The sequence below is a fragment of the Saccostrea cucullata genome, unplaced genomic scaffold (genome assembly GCF_032062105.1).
Source record: "Saccostrea cucullata isolate Sc308-1 unplaced genomic scaffold, CSIRO_AGI_Scuc_v1 ctg9, whole genome shotgun sequence".
NCBI lineage: Eukaryota > Metazoa > Mollusca > Bivalvia > Ostreida > Ostreidae > Saccostrea > Saccostrea cuccullata.
In genome coordinates this window covers 149,447-172,953 of record NW_026935030.1, presented here as the reverse complement: position 1 = coordinate 172,953, position 23,507 = coordinate 149,447, and the positions used below count along the sequence as shown (strand labels likewise).

The following is a 23,507-nucleotide window of genomic DNA, read 5'->3' as shown; positions in this document are numbered from 1 at the left end:
AGAATTAAATTTTATCATGCATGATTTATGGTCTGTTGGCTTTGAAATGTGTTACTGAGGATGTGTGAAGTTGCTAAATTGACTATGTGAATATAGAAATAAAGGGTAAAATTTACAGATTTAAGTGCAAAATTTACAGATTAAAGTGTAAATTTTGCAGATTAAAGTGTAAATTTTACTCTTAAAAGTGTGTAAAATTTACAGATTAAAGTGTAAATTTGACACTTTAAAGTGTAAATTTGACACTTAAAAGTGTAAATTTTACACTTTAAAGTGTAAATTTTTACAGATTAAAGTATAAAATTTACAGACTTAAGTGTAAATTTTACACTTTTTAAGTGTAAATTTTACAGACTAAAGTGTAGAAATTAAAAAAAGTAAAGTGTGCAAGTGGCACTAATATGCTTTCCGTATCAATTTAAAAGTAGATGGGAATTTGAACCTTTGGGGGGATTTTGCTCTCTACTTTTTAAAAACTACTATCAAATTTCAATAAAATAAAAATGGAAAAAAGTAAATATCTTGTATGAAAGGTGCCATTAAACTTTATTTCATGATTAAGACTAAGTATCACACATGTATGGCTGCATTAACAAAGCTACACAAGTAATTTAATAACAAGAATGTCTAACAGTATCAACAAGGATGAGGAACATTAGTAATTCTTACATTCATTACATTTTATATCAACAAGGATGATCAACATTGTTTGCAACGCTTGCATTCATGTGCATTTCTCATAAATAGAAAATAAATTATGTATAATTAACAATAAATAAAGATATGGTAACATATGAAGCAATAACAGTGAAGAAACAACAATGACAGGCCCCGCCATTTCAAAACAACTATTCCTCCATGTAAAGATGGGAACATGGACAGAGGTAGAATATGAAGTTGAACTCAACATTCTCCCTCCAAATCGAAATTTTCTCCACGCAGAATCATAAAACGGTCCATTTATATCTGGAACACGTTGATCCCTATTCTGAACAACAAATAACAATGACAGGTCCCGCCAATTCGAAAATACTATTCCTCCATGTAAAAGTTTGGAACAACTTGATCAGAGGTAGAACAAGAACTCAGAATTCTCTCCTCGTCAGAATCGTAAAATGATCCATTCAAATCTGGGACGTGTCGATCCCTATTCTGTATGATGCTCCCCGTGAAAACTTCCGCGTTATATGAAGGGATCCCTCTGAGAATATTTACACTCTGAATACCAACTTGTTCTTCCATTATAGTGTCCTCCGTCTCGTTTTCATATGGGCTCAAATCTTCCATCGGTAGTCGCCGGTTCAGATCCTCCCCAAAATCGTTAAAGATCGTTGATGGGCTGTTTTCAATTTGTGGATAAACCATGCCCCCTGAAATGTCGTCCGACTCCTGTGAACTTATCAAAGAGAACGGTACATTGTGTTCAACTTCGTCGGAAAGGGATTCTGGACAAAATAAGTCACAACCCGTTACATCCGGCACTTCGTCTCCAGTGTCGTCATAGACATCGAACATTTCGTGGAGGTTGAATTCAGCCTCCTCTTGTGTTTCTTGTAGAATCTCTTTGTTTTGGCTTGGTCCATCTCTTGCGTAAGTATCTTCAAATTGAAACGGCAGAATTTTCATCTTCTGTAATAAACAAGATGTGGTTAAAAAATATTTACATTTGCAGTTTTTGCACTACTAAGTTGAGCAAAAGTATACCTTCCTTTGTAATATATACATGTAGTTTTAAGTCAAAGGTTAATATATGTCTCCTCAATATTTATAAAAATGTCAAATTTATTATTAAAGAAATAAAAAGAATCATTTTTAGACAAAAGAGTCGAAATTCTAATTCCAGTCTTATTATATTTGTTACTTACATATATGCATTTTTCATGGTTTTGCGTTTAGGTAATGTAAATCAACGTCAAAAATTGACTGTTTGAGCAATTGACATTTTAAAGGTAAATATTAGGAAAAAGAAATAGAAACCAACAATATTCCAGTATCTTAAAAATTGAATAGAAATAAAAAAAAAAACATTTTACAATCGTATTGAAAAAGCAATCGTATCACTATGGCGCGAAAGTCGAAATATGATAAGAAAAAGACAGTCAGGAAGGAATCTGGATTTTTTTCCGGAAGGGGGGGTCCCACATATCAGACTCCCGACTTTTTGTGCCCAGCAAATGACAAGTGGGGTATATGAGTGGATGAGAAGACATTTATTGGTTTTTGTATTCCATGTCATTACCAGGTATTACTGAAGGATTTGGACACAGACCAATCCTGGAAAGTGAAGATATCGTAAATTAGACTTTATATCACGAGGTTAATGGCCAAAGACTATAGTTCTATAAAAACCACAACGCTACAGTTCCACAGTTAGGCCTAGTCAACAGGTGCTTCGGGACGGGACACCCCCGCCCCGTTTTTTCTACCCTAAACGGCCAAAGACTTTTTAAACTTTTTAAAATAAAATTTTCTGTACATTTAATTTTGCTATTTAAATAAAACACATCGTCTCAAGCCACGGTTCGGAGTCCGCATGTAGTTCTCTCCTACCAGAATGGTATAGGATCGTACATTTTGGCCGTGGTTTGCCAGTTGCGACGATGAATAAAACACCACTTAATTAATTAAGGGGGGACCTACTGGTATGTCGTTCTACGCCAAAGCAGCGTTATGTGACGTCACAATAGCGACGCTTGTTTTTACCTGTTGACTTTTGCAACTGTGATAGTTATAGGCATAACATTGTTAATAATCAGTAACGTACACAATTTACAAAAAGAAAATTTATTCATCATTGATAACGGTTTTATTTGATTTATGGAGTTTGTTAAGATTAGAATTCTCTTCCTTTGGTTGATAATCCATAGCAATTAAAAATCAGATATACCTCGATGATATGCTGATATATAAGTGCAAAAAGATAAGATAAAATTCGGCGAAGAAAGCGGCTTAAATCAGGAAGAAATGTTTTATTTTATGTTTACCTTTAATTGTATTTTCTGGATAAAACTAAGAAAATAATTAACAAATGTACTTGTACCTATATTTGCTTATTGATTTTTAGTACATGTAGATTTTATTGTATAAAGTCATTCCTAGGTTCTTATAGGTGTTGGTTGTTGACGGGGACATGGGGGGGGGGGGGAGGAGAGAAACAGAATGATTGGAATGAAGAAGAACAGAATTAATCTGTTTAAATTGTTTCGAATCAAAACAAAATACTCTTTTTTCGCAAATTAGTTTTATATACAGATATTTGTCAGTGCTTACTAACCTTTTTTAGTGCAGAAAGGTCAATATTTATGACACAAGGGTACGAAAATAAAAGAAAACGTCATATTTCTCGTTTATTTTATCATAAAGGCATACTTTTTCTTTGTTAAAGTTAAGAGATGAATCATTTCTATCAAAAAATATGAATTACATTTTCGCACAAAGACTTTTAAAGATATGACCTGTTAAGTATGTCGGAATTGTAAAAAATACAAGAAGAACGAGGTTATACTTACATTGTGCTCTATTATAATTTTTCATGCGAGATGAATTACATTGAATTTGCCTTCATTTTAAAGATACAAGTCATATAAATTAAACACTTGTTGATTTTGAATGTGATTTGACATTTTTGGTTCTTTTTATCGCATATATATTTTGGGGTAGAACAATAGTGTCTGAAAATAATCTATTTTTAGCATTTCACACTGTTTTTGCCCGTGCTCCTATGTAAAAATAAGCATATAAAGGTATTGTTTTTAATACCTAAAAATTAAGAGCAAGCGGTCAGGAAAGAAATGTCAAAGTTTTGAAAATTTCATAAACAAAGACTTTTCGGACAAGTATAGGTCCCCCCTTAAGAGAATATTACCTCAAATCATTAACCGAGTGATCTATCGTGAAGGCTTTATTAATGATTGTTGTGTTCAGATGAAATAAATAAATATTGTTGGCCTATCTTTTAATTTTTTTGTTCAACCAATTTAAAATTTTTATATTTGCTTTATTTTGAATTAGAAACATTATTTTTCTAACGAAGTATATAAATTTTTGTTATAACGAGTTAGCCTTATAACGACTTAGTTATTTAAAAAAAATTATTTGATAAAGATTTTCCATAACCAAATATTTCTGCTATATTTTCTTTATAACTTGGTTAAGTTATAACGACTTAAGAGGGAAAATCACGTATAACGAATTCCAATATGGCGGCCAACGGGAGGTAACTTTCGTATATATCTTCAGGCCTACCATATAAAACCGAGTTGATCAATAGTGTGTATGATAAATATTTTTTTTGAAGCAAATTAGTTTATTTTTGTTTTTCGAATTGTGCCTGTGATTGTATTCTGTTTATATTTTTAGCAATACATCACACTTTTTGCTGATGCCTCCATATTCCCCTTCTTCAAAACATTTCTGCTCTCAAAATAATATATATCAAAAATATATGTTGCATATAAAGGTACTGTTTTTAATACCTAAAAATTAAGAAAATTGTCATAAATAAATTGCCAAACTTTGAAGCAAGTACATTTGGTAATAGAAATTAATGTGTAAATAAAGATTGCTATATACTTATCAAATTGTTTATTGAAAATTTCATAATTAGACTTTAAAATTGCAACTTTTTATCAATTTTAAAGTGCAGTATGACCGATAGTTATCAACTAAACATCAATGGCATTAAAACTACAGCCATTTTGAATTCATAACTAACTCGTTATAACGAGAATATTAACTCGTTATAATCGTTATAACGAGTGATCTAAATCGTTATAATTAATGATTGTCGTTATAACGATGAAATAAATAAATATTGTTATAACGAGATACTATCTTTATAACGAGATTTTTTTTTCGTTATAACGAAAGTTTTTTTTTATCTTTTCAGAAATAAGCCTATCCGGCTTTCGTAATAATTAGATCAACTACATAAAAATAAACTTCAAGCAAAGAAAACATATCATGAATATTCATTAAAAAAGATAAAGAATAAAGTAGTAAAATTAAATCATAAAAGGTATTCCTTGCCTTTTATTCCATTCAAAGTTCTGTTTGAATCATATGAACAAGAATCCCCCTTCTCTTTGGCAGACGACAATATTTACCAAAAAGTGTTTAACACACCCGATTCTTATGACCTCCTAAGATTATATCAATTAAAAAAACTTTTTATTCTTTTTTATCTATATAAAATGTAGAAATACATTTTTTAATAGTATATTTGTTGAAATACCTACTTACAGAATGTTACGATTATAATGGAATTTTTAATTATCATGTGTGCTCATGAACTAGGGCATACATAACCACCCATAGCTGTTTTTAGCCTGATAATAGATGTCACGTGACCTCTTATTTCCGGTCCAAGAAGATTTACAAACTACACAGAGATAGTCAGGGGAATATGTATTTAAATCTCATAAGCATAAACAAGTATATGAAAGTCTGGAGGGTAAGCCTTTCTCATCAGCATAAGCAACGTTTACTTGTTATGTAACGTTAATCCGCGAATCGACTCCTAGCCCCTGCTTTTTATATTGTCAGACATACATGTGCATGGAAGATCTCCCCTGCACATGTCACAATATAAAAAGCAAAGGTTAGAGTCAGAGGAATCTTGGATTACTTATTATGTAGCCCATTGTACAAATGATGAAGTATTTTGTCTCTGTAGGTTAGAAAAATAACCTAACAAAAAACAGCAAGGCGATTGTAGCAAATATTTAATTACAAATCAAAATATAATTGTGATGTGTTTATATATTTCATTTAGTTAGGGAAAATGTTAATGCTCTTCATCTTCTTCCTATCCAGTGCAAAACCACTTAAGGGGGCCGACTGTAGTTTTTTAGCTCACCTGAGCCGAAGGCTCAAGTGAGCTTTTCTGATCACATTTTGTCCGTCGTCCGTCCGTCTGTCTGTCTGTCTGTCTGTCTGTCCGTATTTTTCTTAAACTTTTCACATTTTCGACTTCTTCTCAAGAACTACTGGGCCAATTTTGACCAAACTTGGTACAAAGCATCCTTGGGTGAAGGGGAATTTAAATTGTTAAAATGAAGGGACATATCCCCTCGCAAGGGGAGATAATCAATTAAAGACAAAAATAGGGTTGGGTCATTAAAAAATCTTCTTCTCAAGAACCACTGGGCCAGTAAAGCTGAAACTTATGTGGAAGCATCCTGGTATAATGTAGATTCTAAATTGTTCAAATCATGACCCCCGGGGGAAGGGCGGGGCCACAATGGGGAATCAAAGTTTTATATAGAAATATATAGGGAAAATCTTTGAAAATCTTCTCAAGAACCACTGGGCCAGAAAAGCTGAAACTTTGTGAAAGTATCTTGGCATAGTGTAAATTCTAAATTGTTCAAATGATTGGGAACTTTCCACAATGGGGAATCAAAGTTTTATATAGAAATATATAGGAAAAATCTTTGAAAATCTTCTTCTCCAGAACCACTGGGCCAGTAAAGCTGAAACTTATGTGGAAGCATCCTGGTATAATGTAGATTCTAAATTGTTCAAATAATGACCCCCGGGGGAATTTTTGGGGAATCAAAGTTTTATATAGAAATATGTAGGAAAATTCTTTGAAAATCTTTCTTCTCAAGAACCACTGGGCCAGTAAAGCTGAAACTTATGTGGAAGCATCCTGGGGAAGTGTAATATTGTTCATATTGACCCCCGGGGGAAGGGCGGGGCCACAATGGGGAATCAAAGTTTTATATAGAAATATATAGGAAAAATCTTTGAAAATCTTCTTCTCAAAACCACTGGGCCAGAAAAGCTGAAACTTTTTGAAGCATCCTGGTATAATGTAGATTCTAAATTGTTCCAATGACCCCCGGGGGAAGGGCGGGGCCACAATGGGGAATCAAAGTTTTATATAGAAATATATAGGAAAAATCTTCTTCTCATAACCACTGGGCCAGAAAAGCTGAAACTTATGTGGAAGCATTCTGGTGTAGTTTCTATTGTTCAAAGATGACAAGGGCAGGGCCACAGTGTTCAAAGTTTTTCATAGAAATATATAGGAAAAATCTTTGAAAATCTTCTTCTCAAGAACCACTGGACCAGAAAAGCTGAAACTTATTTGGAAGCATCCTGGTGTAGTGTAGATTCTAAATTGTTAAATCCAACTTTTCAATGGGGAATCAAAGTTTTATATAGAAATATATAGGAAAAATCTTTGAAAATCTTTGATTGGGAACCACTGGGCCAAAAAAGCTGATTGTGCCCATGGAAGGATCATGGGGTAGTGTAGATTGCAAAATGTCTAAATTATGACATGGGGTAGGGTGGGTATGACATGTATAACAAGCAAAATCGTTAAAGAACAGAATGGTCAAAGCTTCTCAGGTGAGCGATGTGGCCCATGGGCCTCTTGTTTGTGTGAAAACTACAATAGCAAAACTCTTCATTTTTATACCATATATAACTTACATTAACTTCAGTGTACATGCAAAGTTTGGGGGAAATCTACCGTCCAGGTATTTTGGGGGGACCGTCAAAAAAATGCATTTACATAGGATTATGTAGGAAAATGCCAATTTTTAACACTTTAAAGCAAATTATACAAATACTACAATAGACATTTTGTTCAAACTATAATATTTGATGAGTCATACTATATTATACAATATATGTAAGAAACACAAAATTCTACCGTCTTGTTACCAGAGGGGACATCTCAAAATGCAAAAAATTAGCAAATTTTACTATTTTTATAGAGTATTACAAAATATGGTGTACACAATGGATTCACATAAAAACATAATAAAAATATTAGAGATATTCTCAAATTTCTATGTTTTAAATTTCAAGAGCGTATGTTTATTATTTTTTCTTTAATAATATTATTATTATCCCTTTCTTTAAGAGCTACAGATTATCATAACGTCAAAAACACACTGCAACGAGTCAATTAAATCAATTGCAAAATCGGTTAAAAATCAACGGGTAATATCAAATTGTATTGACATTTTTGTAAATATAATTTCTTAATTTTGTTTAATTTTTATAATTAAGCCAAAAAAGTTGCATTTAAACAATAAACACCCTTCATTTTACTATGATGCGTGAAATATTGCGCAATGGAAACTATAGTCGGCCCCCTTAAGTATTATCGCACTCTGCGTGAGGGGGTGAGTGTCTATATACAGTGCTCACAAAGTTAAAAGATTAAAAGCGCAGAGATGTGACATCTAGTGGCAGGCACTGGACAGCTGGGTCTTGAAGCTGTCCAGGGTCTTGGCCTCCGCCATTCCCTCTGGTAAGGAATTCCACAGCCGGATAGCTTGAGGGAAGAAGGAGGTGCTGTTTTGTAACGTTCCACTTATCAAGTTATGTGGATTCTGTTATCAGAAAATCATATTTTTTTTCGTTTGCAGAAAATTTTATAATAGTACAAAGTAACCTAGGAAACATAAGCCTTCAAAATGTGGCATGAAGCCAGAAAACAGGAGAAGAAAATCAGAGGACTTATGGTCGATTACAAGAAAAGGGCAGATCGACGAAGAGAATTCTATGAGAAAATAGTGAGCAGTCTTTTTTCATTCAAAGTGTTGATATTGTTCTGAAATGTCTTATTTCTACTTGTCCTCTCTTTTTTATATAGAAACTTGATCCCACCCAGTTTTTGAGGGTGTATGGTCGTCCCGTAAAGGTGAATTTGGATCCTGCAGTTGCTATTGCAGCAGAGAGCCCCCAAAGCATGTTTGTATTTAGCACACTAATATTTCTATGTGCATTTTAAAATCGCTTTATACTTGTTTAATTTGATTAAATGAATGATTTTTGTATAGATTTGAGGTTCAATTTTTGAATATCAAGTAGTACAAAAGTGTGGAGATTTTAGGTACAGTTTAAATTAGTACATGTATATTGAACATTGATTTCTGAATACCACAAGTTGGAAATCCCAGACATTTGTTCTTGTGGAATCTCAACCTTAGTATCTTAAACCCTCATACTATCTGTCAATCTTAATGTTTTTTCTCAGCCAAAGTTTAAGATAATGAGGTTTGTCTGTATCTGCTTAAAACACTTGATTCATAATTATGCATAACATCTTCAAGCAAATGGCTTTGTTGTACATGTATAATAATTTGTTGACAGGATGCCTTGGCAAGGAGACAAAGAAAACATGATAGATAGATTTGATGTTAGAGCACATCTAGACATCATGCCTAAGTTCAATCTTGTGGCACCACCAATGTAAGACTACTCTCAGTTTTACATGTTTTACAAAGAAATTTAATTGAATATTGTATATTTTTTTAATCAATTTGAAAAATTGTTGATTTCAGTAAGAGTATTTTTTAATGTAATTTTTTTCTGTAGATTGAGTCAGAGAGAGGAAGAAGAAGAGAGGAGAGCAAACTATGAGAGATATCGAACATTGGTTGAAAATGAAAGTGCAGGAGGTACAAAGTTCTCTAAATGGCTCATTGATGGAAAATTCTATTGTCTCTTTACTTGGATACCAGTAACTTTTCACAAACTTCTATGGACCATATTACTTGAAGCAAATGGAGTATTATATGTTTTGGATATATTTTTTTTTAGAAATTTTACTGAATCAAAGAAGACAGACCTGCACATTATTTAGAGAAATGAAGCCAAAAATTTTAAGTAAATGATGGTTTAAAATGTAAAATTTTTCTTTATGTTTGTAGTGTCAGAGGAACAAGCCTTGCATCAAATTTATATTGATGAAATGTATGGTGCTGTAAACAAAGGGCCAGAGGATGAGAAAAAGAAGTAAGACATGTAGATAAGACTGCCATTTTTAGCTCATCAGAGTCAAAGGCTCAAGTGAGCTTTTTTTGGTTGAAAATTTGTTGTCTGTGAATGACTGTCATTGTAATAGCAAATCCCGTTTTTACCTTCTCCAGGTTCACTAAGTCAGTATCAACCAAACTTGTTTCAAAATACCTTTGAATAATGGAATAACTTCAAAAAAGACTGACTTCACAGTTTAATACATTATATATATAAATATACAGATACAAGTATTTTCCATGATTTTCAAGACAAGTTCAGTTCACATCATAATAGTTTCCTGTTATGATTATCTTTTTTCTTTATAGATAACATGCCCCCTGAAAGTAAAGCAATAATTTGTTTTTCATTGATCATATGAACAAACATGTAAATATTGATACCGGTATTTCTCTGACTGTTTAGACTGGCAGAGAAGAAGGCAGCAATAGGTTATACATATGAAGACAGCACACCAACCCCTGATAAGAAAGAGGAGGGGGAGAGTGAAGAGGAGGACTCGGACATAGATGTAGAGGCAATGGATCTAGGTAACGGAAGCCAGACAATTCTCTATATTCACCTGATTTAAATTGGAGATTTTTTTAGGTTTAGTTGGAAAAGTACTGTAATTTACACAATGACTCAGTCTTTTCATTTTGTTAATTTTCTTTCATGCCCTACTGTAACTATGACAGAGCAGAGGCATATAGTGTTTTCATCTCTGTCCTATAAAGGAATAAACCTTTATACAAGAAAGATATTCAGGATCCACAAAATTAAAGCCTCTCAAATAAATCTAGACACTAATGTTGTAATTGGAATGATACATATCTCAAAACTGACAAAAAAGATACTTATTTCGCCTTATTCGACAGATTCAAAACCCCTTTTTTCCCTGTTTTAGATGTTACTCTGGACATTGATACTTTGACAAATGAACAGAAGACCTTGCTGAACCAGTGTGCACAGACGTATGGGATGAAGGACGAAGACTTTGTCTGGTAAGGTTTAGAATTTGTGTTTAAATGATACTAAATTAAGGAATCAAGAGCTTAGAAGTTTATGATCTTAAAAATTTAATTTTTCAAGTACATTATTGATGGTAAGAGCTAAAATAATAAGTTATCTGTAGCTGGTTATCAAGAGACAAAGAGGAAATGGAGGAAATACGGCAAGCAAAAATGTTGGAAGAGGAAAAGGCACAATTTGCTGTAAGTTATTTATTGGTAACTTCATAATTTTTACAAAATTTGTACATTTTCATCCATCAGCAAGCAATTTGCTGGCTGATATACAGAGTCGGAAATTTTTCTCATGAAGAGTAAGAAGACCAAACCTTTTAGAATAAAATATTTGCTTCTTAGAGTCAACCCTCTTAAATTCTGAAGTAAAAGTACAATCTCTCTCCAAGCCAATTTACATCTTGTACCATTTCGTTATAACTTCAATGTATGATGTGAAATGGAATGTTGATGATGATGGGAAAAAAATTGCTCTATGTGGGCCATTACAATCATGAACACAGCCCAGATCTAAGAAGTTGATCAGACTTCAAATGAATTGAACATGATCAACCCACTTCACTCCTCAGAGAAATTTTTTATTTTGTCATAAGTACTCAAAAGGAAATTCAAATCAATATATTTCAGAGTTCTTGAAATCTTTTTTTTGCTGTCAGTCATTTGGACTGACTGCTATGGGGAGTCTGTCAGTCCAGACAGATTTCTATCGGTCCAAAAAAAAAAAAATTAAATAAAAAGATGAAAACTGTATTTGAATTTTATTATGAATTATCAGTACACTGCACGCTTCATGCCGATTTGATCATTGTTTAACAATTTTTGTTGAATTCTTCTTAAGTTTTTAATCAAGTTCAATTTTCTCGCCTGGCTTACCCTAGCTGCAATAATGTAGCCCTCTCCGATTTTTTTTTATCTGATATTTTCTGGAGAGGGCTACAATTCCATCGCATCTCCGTAATGGTGCAAATATATTTTTTTGATACGGGTGATTGGAGGTAAAATAAATTATTTTAACATTAAACTTACTTAGTCTTATAAGACGGAATTTTTATTCACTGTCAACAACATAGCCTGTTAAACTCGAAAACCATGTAAAATAAATCTGTGTCTTTCCCAGCTGCAATATTCAGCAGCCATGACAGTTCACGCGTGACGTAATTTTTCGCTTGAAATTTGGAACAACCAAATAAAGCATATGTCGAGGTTTTTAAAATGATTGTGTTATAATATATTACTAAAACATCGATAAATAAAACCATTTCAAGTGTTATTTTTGCGCAAACAACGATACGTATGCTTAAAATAAAGGAATTCCTAGTAGATCCGCTCCTATAGAACCTAAATTCTCATTGGCTGTCCCAAAATACAATCCATCAAGGTCAGTAAACATGGCGGATCTCTCTGTTGACACACACGAAAAATAACCGATATATGGATAGTTGTGAATATTTTTGGATCGATTTATGTTTTGCATAATTACATATTTTGATTCCAGGTAAGAGATGATAATAAAATAGCCGTTTACTGATAATTTGAGCCGAAATCCATGCGGGAGTGATCCACTGCCGCATCTGCGACATTATAGAGATCCTAAGGAATTGTAGCCCTCTCCCAAAAAAAAAAAAAAAAAAAAAAAAAAAAATGGGAGAGGGCTACATTATTGCAGCTAGGCTTACCCTAGCCCGTCAAAAAACTTGTTTTAACAGTTAATCAATCATAATTTGGTACTTGTGTTCATCAAAGAAGCTAGTCTAGGTCACCTACACGTTTGTCGCATCGATGGTCTCACACCAGTTTGAGTGGGAGGTCAAACGACTTGCGTGACCTAGGCTACAAAGAAGCCATTACGAGATACTGAAAAGCGTTGAACAGATTATGATTGGTCGGTTTATAGGGAATTCGTACGAAATTTAGTCGGATTTTCACAAGTTGCTCTTTCAACATCTACCGGTCATTTGGACTGACACAGGACGTAAAGTTATCGGTCCTTGGTTGTTTTTATCGGTCTTGCCGACAGGACCGAAAGATTTCAAGAACTCTGTATTTGACACTGTTTAGTTACCAATGTGTACGTATTGACAATAATAGGGAAGGAAGTCGAGAAGAGAGAGAAGGGCTTATAAAGAGAAGAAGCTTGCTGGTAGAAAACTCAGCCCACCAAGGTAAATATACTGTTCTTTGTAGGTAAGAACAATTACCTCTATTAAGAGGACTGGACTTTCATGAACATGATATACTATAAAAATCCTTTTTTACATTTCAACCCTGTAAGTTATTTGTGGTTACTTTACTTTTTCCACATTTATGAAATTACTTGTATCTCATGCATGCCTCAAACATGTCTGGTCATTCAAAAGAATAGCACTTGGTAATAAATGATGGTGCACATGTAGTTTTGTCATGAGTTTTTCTTGTCAATTGTCTCTAAACTTGATCTTTTTCAGTAGTATTTAATATTCTGAAATTCCCTTCTAGCTATGCTGCAAGAGATAGTCCAAAATATGAACCATATCAAAGGTGTGTATTGTGTTTTTTAAAAAGTTGTGTTTCATTACAGAATCATTTTTTTTTTCATGATAAACATTAGTATACATGTCAGAATATTTTCTTTAAATTGTAGAAAGTCTTCATCATCAAGATCCCGCTCGCGTTCACCTGAAGAGCACAAGAAGACAAAAGTGGAGTTCATAACAAGTTTTGGTGGAGAAAGTGATGAAGAGGGTGTGCTCCAGGGTCCTGCCCTTCCTCCACAATTAAGTGTTAGCGAGTCATCACAGACATGGTCGGTGTCACTTATTTTTATGAAAACCGACATCTGCATTTGTAGAGTGTACAATAAGACTTAAGCTATAGATACATACTTTGAGACTATTCAGTTAAAATTGATAAACATGCCTTGATCGAGATACACATGCACATGTATGTATTTTAAATGGTAAGTTGGTGTTGTGAAATTTGGAGAAAAAGAAAAAATAAGATTGACTTTTTAAGTTGAAGAATAAGGCCATGAACTAGACAATGTAACCCTTTCTTGGCATTAATTCAGATGATTGTTTTTTATTATATTCAGTAAGAAGAAAAAAGAAAAGAAACGAAAAAGAAGATACTCATCTGCATCTAGATCTCGTTCAAGAACTCCACAGAAATCACAGTCTAAATGTAAATCCCCAGAAAAATCTAAAGCTTTAAGTGAAAAGACAGTTAATGAATCTCCTCAAAAAGAGAAGAATGGGAAGCGATCTGGAGATTCTAGAATGTCATCTGGATCACCTCGTAAGAGGGTCAGTCTCTCGCGATCTAGATCTAGGTCAAGATCTTATTCATCTTCACGATCAAGGTATACACACATAGATAGACTATTTGACAAGTCAATGGAAATCAACAAAATATTGAAAGTTTTAGTATCATAATTGAGTATACATGTATATGCCATAAATTATTTGAAGACAACAAAAAGATTGAATGGTAAATGGTTTACATTAGTAGCACTTTATAACAAATTCAAATTAAAAAGGAAGAGAAAATTTTATTTCAGGTCAAGATCAAAATCTTCCAGAAGTAGGTCAAGGTCAAGTAGATCAAGATCATCAAGGTCAAGGTGAGTTCATAGCTGCACTTTTTAAAATTGACTTTTGATATGAAGAACAAAAAGTTAACTTTTTAATTTAAAAAAGTGTTTAATCTAGACAATAAGGCAGTACTTGCTGAAAACAGTGTTATTTTTACCAGTAATTTCACCTTTCCACAATTGGCCAGACACAGTTGTGTTCAAGAGATATTTGCTTTTTAGCTCACCTGAGCCGAAGGCTCAAGTGAGCTTTTCTGATCACATTTTGTCCGGCGTCCGTCTGTCTGTCTGTCCACCTGTCTGTCTGTCTGTAAACTTTTCACATTTTCAACTTCTTCTCAAGAACCGCTGGGCCAATTTCAACCAAACTTGCCACAAAGCATCCTTAGGTGAAGGGGATTCAAGTTTATTCAAATGAAGGGCCACGCCCTCATTCAAGGGGAGATAATTGGGAATTAATGAAAATTTGGTGGTATGTTTTAAAAATCTTCTTCTCAAGAACCACTGTGCCAGGAAAGATGAAACTTATGGGGAAGCATCCTCAGGTAGTGTAGATTCACCCCCGGGGATAGGGCGGGGCCACAATGGCCGACCAAAGTTTTACATAGAAATATAAAGGAAAATTCTTTAAAAATCTTCTTCCCAAGAATAACAAACCCATGGTTGATCATATTTATATGGAAGCATCCTCAGGTAGTGTAGATTCAAGTTTGTTCAAATCATGACCCCCGAGGGTAGGGCGGGGCCACAATGGCCGACCAAAGTTTTACATAGAAATATGTAGGAAAATTCTTTAAAAATCTTCTTCTCAAGAATAACAAAGCCATGATTGATCATATTTATATGGAAGCATCTTCAGGTAGTGTCGATTCAAGTTTGTTCAAATCATGACCCCCGGGGGTAGGGAGGGGCCACAATGGCCGACCAAAGTTTTACATAGAAATATGTAGGAAAATTCTTTAAAAATCTTCTTCTCAAGAATAACAAAGCCATGATTGATCATATTTATATGGAAGCATCTTCAGGTAGTGTAGATTCAAGTTTGTTCAAATCATGACCCCTGGGGGTAGGGTGGGGCCACAATGGCTGACCAAATTTTTACATAGAAATATATAGGAAAATACTTAAAAATCTTCTCTCAAGAATAACAAAGCCATAATTGATCATATTTATATGGAAGCATCCTCAGGTAACGTAGATTCAAATTTGTTTAAATCATGACCCCTGGGGGTAGGGCGGGGCCACAATGGCTGACCAAAGTTTTACATAGAAATATATAGGAAAATTCTTTAAAAATCATCTTCTCAAGAATAGCAAAACCATAACAGTTCAAAGGTTTACTTTTGGATTTCAACTTTTCAATAATAAACCAATTTCTACTTTTTCCTAGCCTCAGTGCTCAGGTGAGTGATGTGGCCCATGGGCCTCTTGTCTCTATGAATCTGCCCCATCTGTCCCACTTATTTTTCCTCAAATCATGAAGAACTGACAACACCAAAATGATTGATTTTACTGTAAACATTTTAAAAACATTAATTTTTAAGATATTCTTCAGATTAATTATAACATAGCCAATTATATAAAAGAATGTTTTTGGAATATTCTAAATATGAACAAGAAGTTTGGTAGATAGCCAGACATAGCTGTAATTACTTGGCTTTAGTTCATTATTTTGTTTTATATCTAGCTGAAAAATGGCTTGCGTAGCATATTTCTGTTTTTTAGTTCTAGGTCAACAAGTCCTGAAAAACCTGTAATAAAACGATATCGTAGGAAAAGCCTGTCATCTTCTGCTTCTAGCAGTGATTCAGAGTCTGATCGGAAAGGCAAATCAAATACTCAAAAGTAAGAACTTTAAATTGTTTCAAGGAAACTTGAGTTATATTTGTAAAAAAGGATGAAATTAGATTGTCATTGATAAGTTTTGATATTGATGTATCATTGATTTACATTGAATCAATGCAATATTGAAAATTGTTTTGTGTATAAGAAACATTTTTCACTCCTACCAAAAAAAAATTCTGGCATTTACTTTCTTGCTTTTGTCATATTTTCTTACTCTTTTTGAAATAAAAGAAAAACATTTCATCTTTTAGTTAATAGTTGAAATTGTTCAAGTAAACACCATTTCTTGGGCAGTTTTCACCATGTTTATTATTGATATAATATAGTGAAAAACATCAGCAATTACAAAAAATAAGAATACCTATACCAAGACTTGTATCTATTATGAAAGAATTTGTTTTCAAAGAAAAAAAGCACAAGTTAATCTTTATACCCACATTTTGTGACTTGATGTATCAATATAAATCACTCATCAATGACAGATCTATGTAGCAATTTATTTTATTTATTTTTTCCCTTAAAAAGTGTTATATTTATCTTTCAGATCTGGATCTGGTGTGGGTAAAACATCCTTGGCCACATCTCAAGTCAGTAAGATCAATAACATTTTGGGTGTTTGAGTGTTTAAAAGAAAAAAAACTACTGTACAGCATACATTTTGTAGCAGTAATATTATCCACATAGGATATAGAGAATATTACATACTAAAATCCATATCATATGTCATATCAGACCGAGTGGCCCCATATCAGCCAGAGGGCCGAAGGCCCTCTGGCTGATATGGGGCCCTAGGGCTGATGTTACATATGATATGGATTTTAGTATGTAGTATTCTATTTATCATATATTTAAAATATACAAAGAGTCATTGAAGAATGTTTTGTGCCTGTTTATGACCTTTTTCTTTTAATTCAATAGACCCAATTTTAGGTGACTGAAAAAAGAAATTAAGACCTCAAATTTTATTGATGTTTCTTAAAATGGAGATAATTTTCTATAAAACAAAAATAGCACTGATTTCACAATTATAGCTAATACTGAATATGACTAGATGTTTCTTAAAAAAAATATTTACTTCAACTTGTATTAATATTTTTTCATGTTCTGTAATTGATGAGATGTAACAATGCCTTGAAGCCTTGAATTCGGATCTACTTTATATTAAAACATAATGGAATTGCCTGTCAAAAATTGATATAAAACATAATCAAGTAAATTGAGCATTTTGAATAAGTAAATCCTCTAAATTACTCCATCAGTATAAAGCAAACACATTAACATTAAACAGCAGAATTTATTTTTATCTCTAGTCTCTAAGTGTTAAAGAGAGAAAACATGTGCCTTATTCCCATTATTTTCACATTTTGTTTTGTCAATCTGTGTAAAAAATAATATAACAGATGTAGCCCTTTAATTCAGTCAGTCCATAGATATATTGACTTCACAGAAAAGCATATCGACCTCGCACTTCATGCTCGGTCGATATGCTTTTCTGTGAAGTCGATATATCTATGGATCGACCTCATCAAAGGGCTATATTTATATAATATTGTTTATGGTATTCTTTATGATATGTTGGAATCAGCTTGCTTGTCTGTATGTCTCAACAGGCATGGTTTTGTCTGGAGACTGTCTAAATATTTGTATAATCATTATTCATCATATAAAATTGTGCACCTGATATTTTCATCCTCATTTATATAATTATTTTTCTACATACTTATCAAGAAATTTGGGACTATGAATCAAAAAATTGTCATATGGTACATCTGCACAAAAATGTGAAATCCAGCTTAAATTAAAACTTAAAAATCACCAAGTATTAAAAGAAGGGTTTAGGTACATGTAGACATCCCTACAAAAGTTAAAGTTATGCTAGTACCTTATTAAGAAAGCAAGCTTGTTGTTAATTTTCACAAACTGTATTATATGCAGTTTTGTAAGAAATTAACAAAAATAGTTCATTGCAAAAAAAAACCCCTGTATATGCATTCATCCTTTGGGAGTAATGAGTGAACATGCATCCATTAAAATATTATATTAACAAGTTTTATATTAGAAGGTTGTATCCACCATTTCTGTTAGAGAATCTCTGATCAACCAAGTTTTATCTAAATTTCTTGGGAATTGATCATAAGAATTAAAGATCCAGTCTCTTTCTCAACTGCAATTGAAGGATCTGTGAGATTAAAATACATAATTTTATACTTTTACCCCCCCCCCCCCCCCCCCCCATATACTGGGTGTATTTGTCCTTTTTGACATTTTTAATTTACCGTTAAATCATTACTTACATCCTTTTCATATCCAGACATGTGCATTGCAAATTTTTTTTTTTTTGTTGGTAAAATCAATGTAAGGTTTATCCAAGTTTGAAGTCTTCACATTTGCAGTTATATGTTGAATGAACTGCTCCATTGTATTTGAATACTGGTTAATAAAAAAAAGATAATATTGTCTGTAGGTCATCAAACTTACACCACAAGAACGCCTTAAGAGGAGAATGCAAGCAGCATTAAATAAACAATGTAAGTATACTTGATTTATTATATTTTCATGTTAGTCACTGAAACTTGATTGTTTTAGATGCATTACACGCATATCTTTTAAAAGAAAGGTGATCTAGCACTGTAGCCATTATAAAACACAGAAGCACTTGTTAATATTTGAACCATTGATTTGAAATTTGGCCAATGTTCATTAGATAAGGCAGACAAGAGGGCAGACATCGAGAGACAGAACAAGATGGAACAGGAACGTATGGTATGTACTGCTTCCCTTCATATATAAAACTGCAGAACATCTCAAGGAATGTCTTCATATTATCAGAACAATTTATATCAAATATAATGCAGGTTTTAATATGGCTTAGGAGACTAAACTTATAAACAAAAATAAGTACATTGTAATACCGGGTATCAGTCTTAAGGTCTTGATGAATGGTCACTGAATCTTCTTTCATTGATCAACATGTTCTAAAACAAATGCAACTGATATTGAATGATCATAACAGAACACCTCAAACTTTTCATGCCCAGCTTAGTGTATCAGTCATATATTTGTAGGACAGAGAAGAAGAACTACGAATTAGGACTCTAGAATTGAGAAAAAGAGAGAGGGAGAAACGACACAGAGAATTAGAAGGGCGCCAAAATAGTAGTGACTCTGATGAGAGAAGTAACAGTCCTCAAGTTAGAAAGCGAAGTCCTTCTCCTAAACATAGGTCCCCAAAGCCAGAGAGACGGAGAAGTCCCCAGCAAGAACGTCGCAGAAGTCCTCTGTCTGATCGAAGAAGGAGTCCATTACAGGACCGCAGAAGGAGTCCCCATTCTGAGAGGAGGAAAAGTCCAAGTAGGGAGCGAAACAGAGGTTCACCCGACAGAGGGAGAACCCAGTACTCCGAGAGGAGACGCAGCCCGGGGCATTTAAGGCGGAGTGGGGAGAGACACAGGAGTCCAGTCAGGGGTAGACGAGAACGAAGCCCAAGGAGTTATAGGCACAGGTCAGAAGGTTTACAAGTTAACCATTAGACCACTATTATGATATTTTCTTTTGGGGATGCGAGCTTTACCTCAGGGACCACCTGGACAATAATTATTCAGTTTGACTCAAGTTTCTAAAGGATTTCACATGAATGCACTAAAAAAAAAATATTAGTATGGTTGAAAATAAACAAAGTATCAATTGCCATTTGGGATAAAAGTAAATGCATACTTATGATTAGCAAAAGTGGGTATAGTGAAAGTGCATTACTGTATACAGGGTTATTTTCGCCCCACTTTATTTTCACCCTTTCACACATGCAAACAATTTTGCCCCGTCTTTAATTCGCCCAATCACACTTTTGATTAAGAAATTATACTGTATTCTTTGAATTCGCCCCGTTTTAAATTCGCTCAACCAAGGTAAGGGCAAAAGGGGCGAAAATAAAACAGGGGCGAAAATTTCCCTGTATACAGTATTTGCTACAAGGTATAAAACAAACAAACCAAGTGCATACTATGATGAGCAAGCTTGCATCTTCCAAAATTGAGCACCTGATGGAGACAGTGACAAATGGGGGCTAGTACAACTAAATAAATAGATCAACTTTAAAATTTGCATTTAGTACTGAATTAATTAGTGTATTTAGATGAACCCGAATCATCCTATGTTTCTCTTGTCTAAGCTAGCTTCATTTATCTGTTTATTTTATTATATATATAATTGACTCTTTATAGTGTTGCATTATACTTTGGTGACCATTACGGCCTCTTGTTGATTTTTTGTACTAAAGTGCAAAGTAGTTTATACAGTCACACAAAGATAACATGTATATACCACTACTACGAACTTTTCAGTTTTGTATACGTCTTACTGTGTAAGAGTCTCTATATTTATGGGTTTGTAATGCAGTCTCATGCATGTAAATACTAAAAAATAGGAATGCCAATCCAATACAGAATTGCTTACTGGTTAACTGCAAGATGCCTGGCCTATAAACTGATTTACTGTATCAAAATATGTATTTTCTTGATATACTTTTCCTATTCTAGCTAAATTCTTATACATGTACATAATAAGACTAAAAAATTCAGTTCACAAATTTGCAATTCTGTATGTATTCAATTGCCATCCCTTAAGGGGGGACCTATGTCGTTCTACGTCAAAGCAGCGTTATGTGACGTCACAATAGCGACGTTTGTTTTTACCTGTTGACTTTTGCAACTGTGATATAGGCATGACTTTGTTAATAATCAATAAAGTACACAACTGACAAAAAAAAATATTCCTCATTAATAACAGTTTTATTTGATTTATGGAGTTTGTTAATATTAGAATTCTTTTCCTTTGGTTGATAATTCATAGCAGTTTCAGTTGTGAATAAATACCTTGATGGTATGCCGATATACAGAGCAAAAAGATAAGATAAAATTCAGCAAAGAAAGCAGCTTCAATCAGGGAAATATATTTAATTTTATATTTACCATTAATTGTATTTTCTGGATAAAACTAAGAAAAGAATTAAGAAATGTCCTTGTACATGTGTACCTATATTTGCTTATTGATTTATAGTACATGTAGATTTTATTGTATAAAGTCATTACTAGGTTCTAATAGGTGTTGGTTATTGACGGGGAAATGGGGAGGGGGGACAGAATGATTCAAATGAAGAAGAAAAAATAATCTGTATAAATTGTTCCTAATCAAAACAAAATACTCGTTTTTTGTTGTTTTTTTTTTGCAAAATAGTTTTATATTCAGATGTTTGTCAGTTCTTACTTTCCTTTTATTAGTGCAGAAAGGTCAATATTTATGACACAAGAGTACGAAAATAAAAGAAAACGTCATATTTCTCGTTTATTTTATCATAAAGGTATACTTTTTTCTTTGTTAAAATAAAGAGATGAATCATTTCTTTCAAAAAATATGAGTTACAACATTTTCACACAAAGACTTTTTAAGATATTACCTGTTATGCATGTCGGAATTGTAAAAAATACGACACGAAAAACAGGGTGATACTCACATTCTGCTTCATTATAATTTTTCCGGCGAGATGAATTACAATGAATTTTCCTTCATTTTAAAGATACAAGTCATATAAATTAAATACATGTTGATTTTGAATGTGATTTTATATTTTTGGTTCTTTTTAGAGCATATTTGGGGTAGAACAATAATGTCTGAAAATAATCTATATTTAGCATTTCACACTGTTTTTGCACGTGCTCCTGTGTAAAAATAAGCATATGAAGGTATTGGTTTAAAAACCTAAAAATTAAGAGCAAGCGGTCAGGAAAGAAATGTCAAAGTTTTGAAAATTTCACACAAAGACTTTTCGGACATAGGTCCCCCCTTAAATGAATTGAATAAAATTGTTGAAATTTAGCATATTTTGTTTATTTAATGGAATTGGGAATTATCTGTTTAAAAAAGAAATATTGAATTAGTACTGAAATAATTTTATATCATTTGTAGATCAAGATCCCGTTCAAGGTCTCCAGACAGAAGACCAAGACTTGTCAATTACTGAGAGACAGGACACCAAGGAGTGTGAATATAATCAATTGAACTACATTGTAAATTATGTCAATAATTTCTACAGAAACAGAAAAAATTGTTTATTTTTAAAAAGTTTTTCTCAAGGTGGAATCTGATTGCTATTTTATATACTTTAGTGCTGTATATTTGACAGTCATTAGCAGAATTTACAAATGGACTAAAAAAGCTGTGCTTGTATGTATAAGACACAAATAATTACTTCTTATACAGTAAAACTCGGTTATAGCGAAGTCCTGGGGACCTGTGAATTTAATTCGCTATATCCGTAATTCGTTATAACTGTATAACAAATTCGTAAAACCATATAAAGCGAATTCGCAATATGCATGTTTTCCATCAAGTATTACTACCAAATATGTTAGGGAAGCAAATATTACAGAACATACCTTTGATAACTAAGGTTTTATTGTGAATTGAATTTCATATATAATTGCATGAACAAAAATAAGTCGGTTCAATTTATCAAATTTTGAGATCTTTGAAAGTTTGTTATAAAAGATGTAAATTTCATCATATTTAACTTCAACGGGACCCAAAATCAGTTCGTTATATCCGTAAATTCGTTATATCAGAGTTCGTTATAACCGTAAAATTTTACAAGGATTTGTTAAGAACTTTGCCGGGGACCCAGAAAAACTTCACTATATCCGTGAATTCGCTATATCCATGCTCGTACTAAACGAGTTTTACTGTAGCTGTAATAGTTAATTATAGTGCATTTTATGCATGCAAATTCCTCTTCTCTTGTTTTTGAATATCATTTAAAATGATATGTGTAAACAAATATGTAAAAATCTACATTGTACATTGTAAATGGCAATCAATTGTACAAGCTATTAACGTTATGAATGTGACAACATGATACCATACTGGTATTTTTGAAATGATATGGCACTCTATAACAAAAACCTGATTTATCAATATGATGTGTTTTCAGTACATTAATACATTGATATTGATAAAGTCTAGTATCAATATTTCTTACTTTTATTTCAAGCTTTTTATAAAAAATCAGATAAAGAACATTGCAGGTAAATTGCACCATAAATAATGATTTTCAGTTAGACCTAGAGGTTACCCATGTTGTTTTGATAACACAATGTCAGTATGATGTCACAACTGCCTGCTATAAAATCTTTGATATTAATCAGAAGTCTTCTGAAAACTTTTTAATACTAATACCTCTTTATATATTGCTATCTATATTGACGTCCTAAAGAAGAAGGGCAAATTAGGCAAGTGAAATGCCTATAAATGTAGTG

At 32.9% G+C, this 23,507-nt stretch overlaps 2 protein-coding genes across 2 annotated transcripts; one reads left to right on the top strand and one right to left on the bottom strand.

The window, feature by feature from the left end:
- Positions 1-522: 522 nt before the first annotated feature.
- On the bottom strand, positions 523-5,086 carry LOC134241738 (uncharacterized). The gene is made up of 2 exons (XM_062723761.1): positions 5,029-5,086; positions 523-1,629 (listed from the first exon to the last, which is right to left on the bottom strand). Exon 2 carries the CDS (start codon positions 1,624-1,626, stop codon positions 1,033-1,035), a length of 594 nt encoding a protein of 197 aa, XP_062579745.1. The 5' UTR covers positions 1,627-1,629; positions 5,029-5,086; the 3' UTR covers positions 523-1,032.
- Positions 5,087-5,432: 346 nt separating this feature from the next.
- LOC134241715 (CLK4-associating serine/arginine rich protein-like) lies at positions 5,433-23,222 on the top strand. The gene is made up of 20 exons (XM_062723736.1): positions 5,433-5,452; positions 8,391-8,537; positions 8,618-8,715; positions 9,118-9,216; positions 9,343-9,425; positions 9,678-9,762; positions 10,189-10,313; positions 10,670-10,766; positions 10,898-10,976; positions 12,876-12,949; positions 13,263-13,304; positions 13,408-13,569; positions 13,858-14,124; positions 14,323-14,385; positions 16,081-16,200; positions 16,745-16,787; positions 18,665-18,728; positions 18,905-18,963; positions 19,266-19,702; positions 22,162-23,222. Exons 2-20 carry the CDS (start codon positions 8,439-8,441, stop codon positions 22,214-22,216), a joined length of 2,151 nt encoding a protein of 716 aa, XP_062579720.1. The 5' UTR covers positions 5,433-5,452; positions 8,391-8,438; the 3' UTR covers positions 22,217-23,222.
- Positions 23,223-23,507: the final 285 nt, after the last annotated feature.

What these genes read in the sequence shown, in the direction of transcription:
- LOC134241738 (XM_062723761.1), bottom strand. Translation starts at nt 1,626, where the DNA reads ATGAAAATTCTGCCGTTTCAATTTGAAGATACTTACGCAAGAGATGGA.
- LOC134241715 (XM_062723736.1), top strand. Translation starts at nt 8,439, where the DNA reads ATGTGGCATGAAGCCAGAAAACAGGAGAAGAAAATCAGAGGACTTATG. An exon ending in AAGGACGAAGACTTTGTCTG is followed by an intron (nt 10,767 to 10,897) that starts GTAAGGTTTAGA and finishes AGTTATCTGTAG; the next exon opens with CTGGTTATCAAGAGACAAAG. An exon ending in TCAAGATCATCAAGGTCAAG is followed by an intron (nt 14,386 to 16,080) that starts GTGAGTTCATAG and finishes TCTGTTTTTTAG; the next exon opens with TTCTAGGTCAACAAGTCCTG.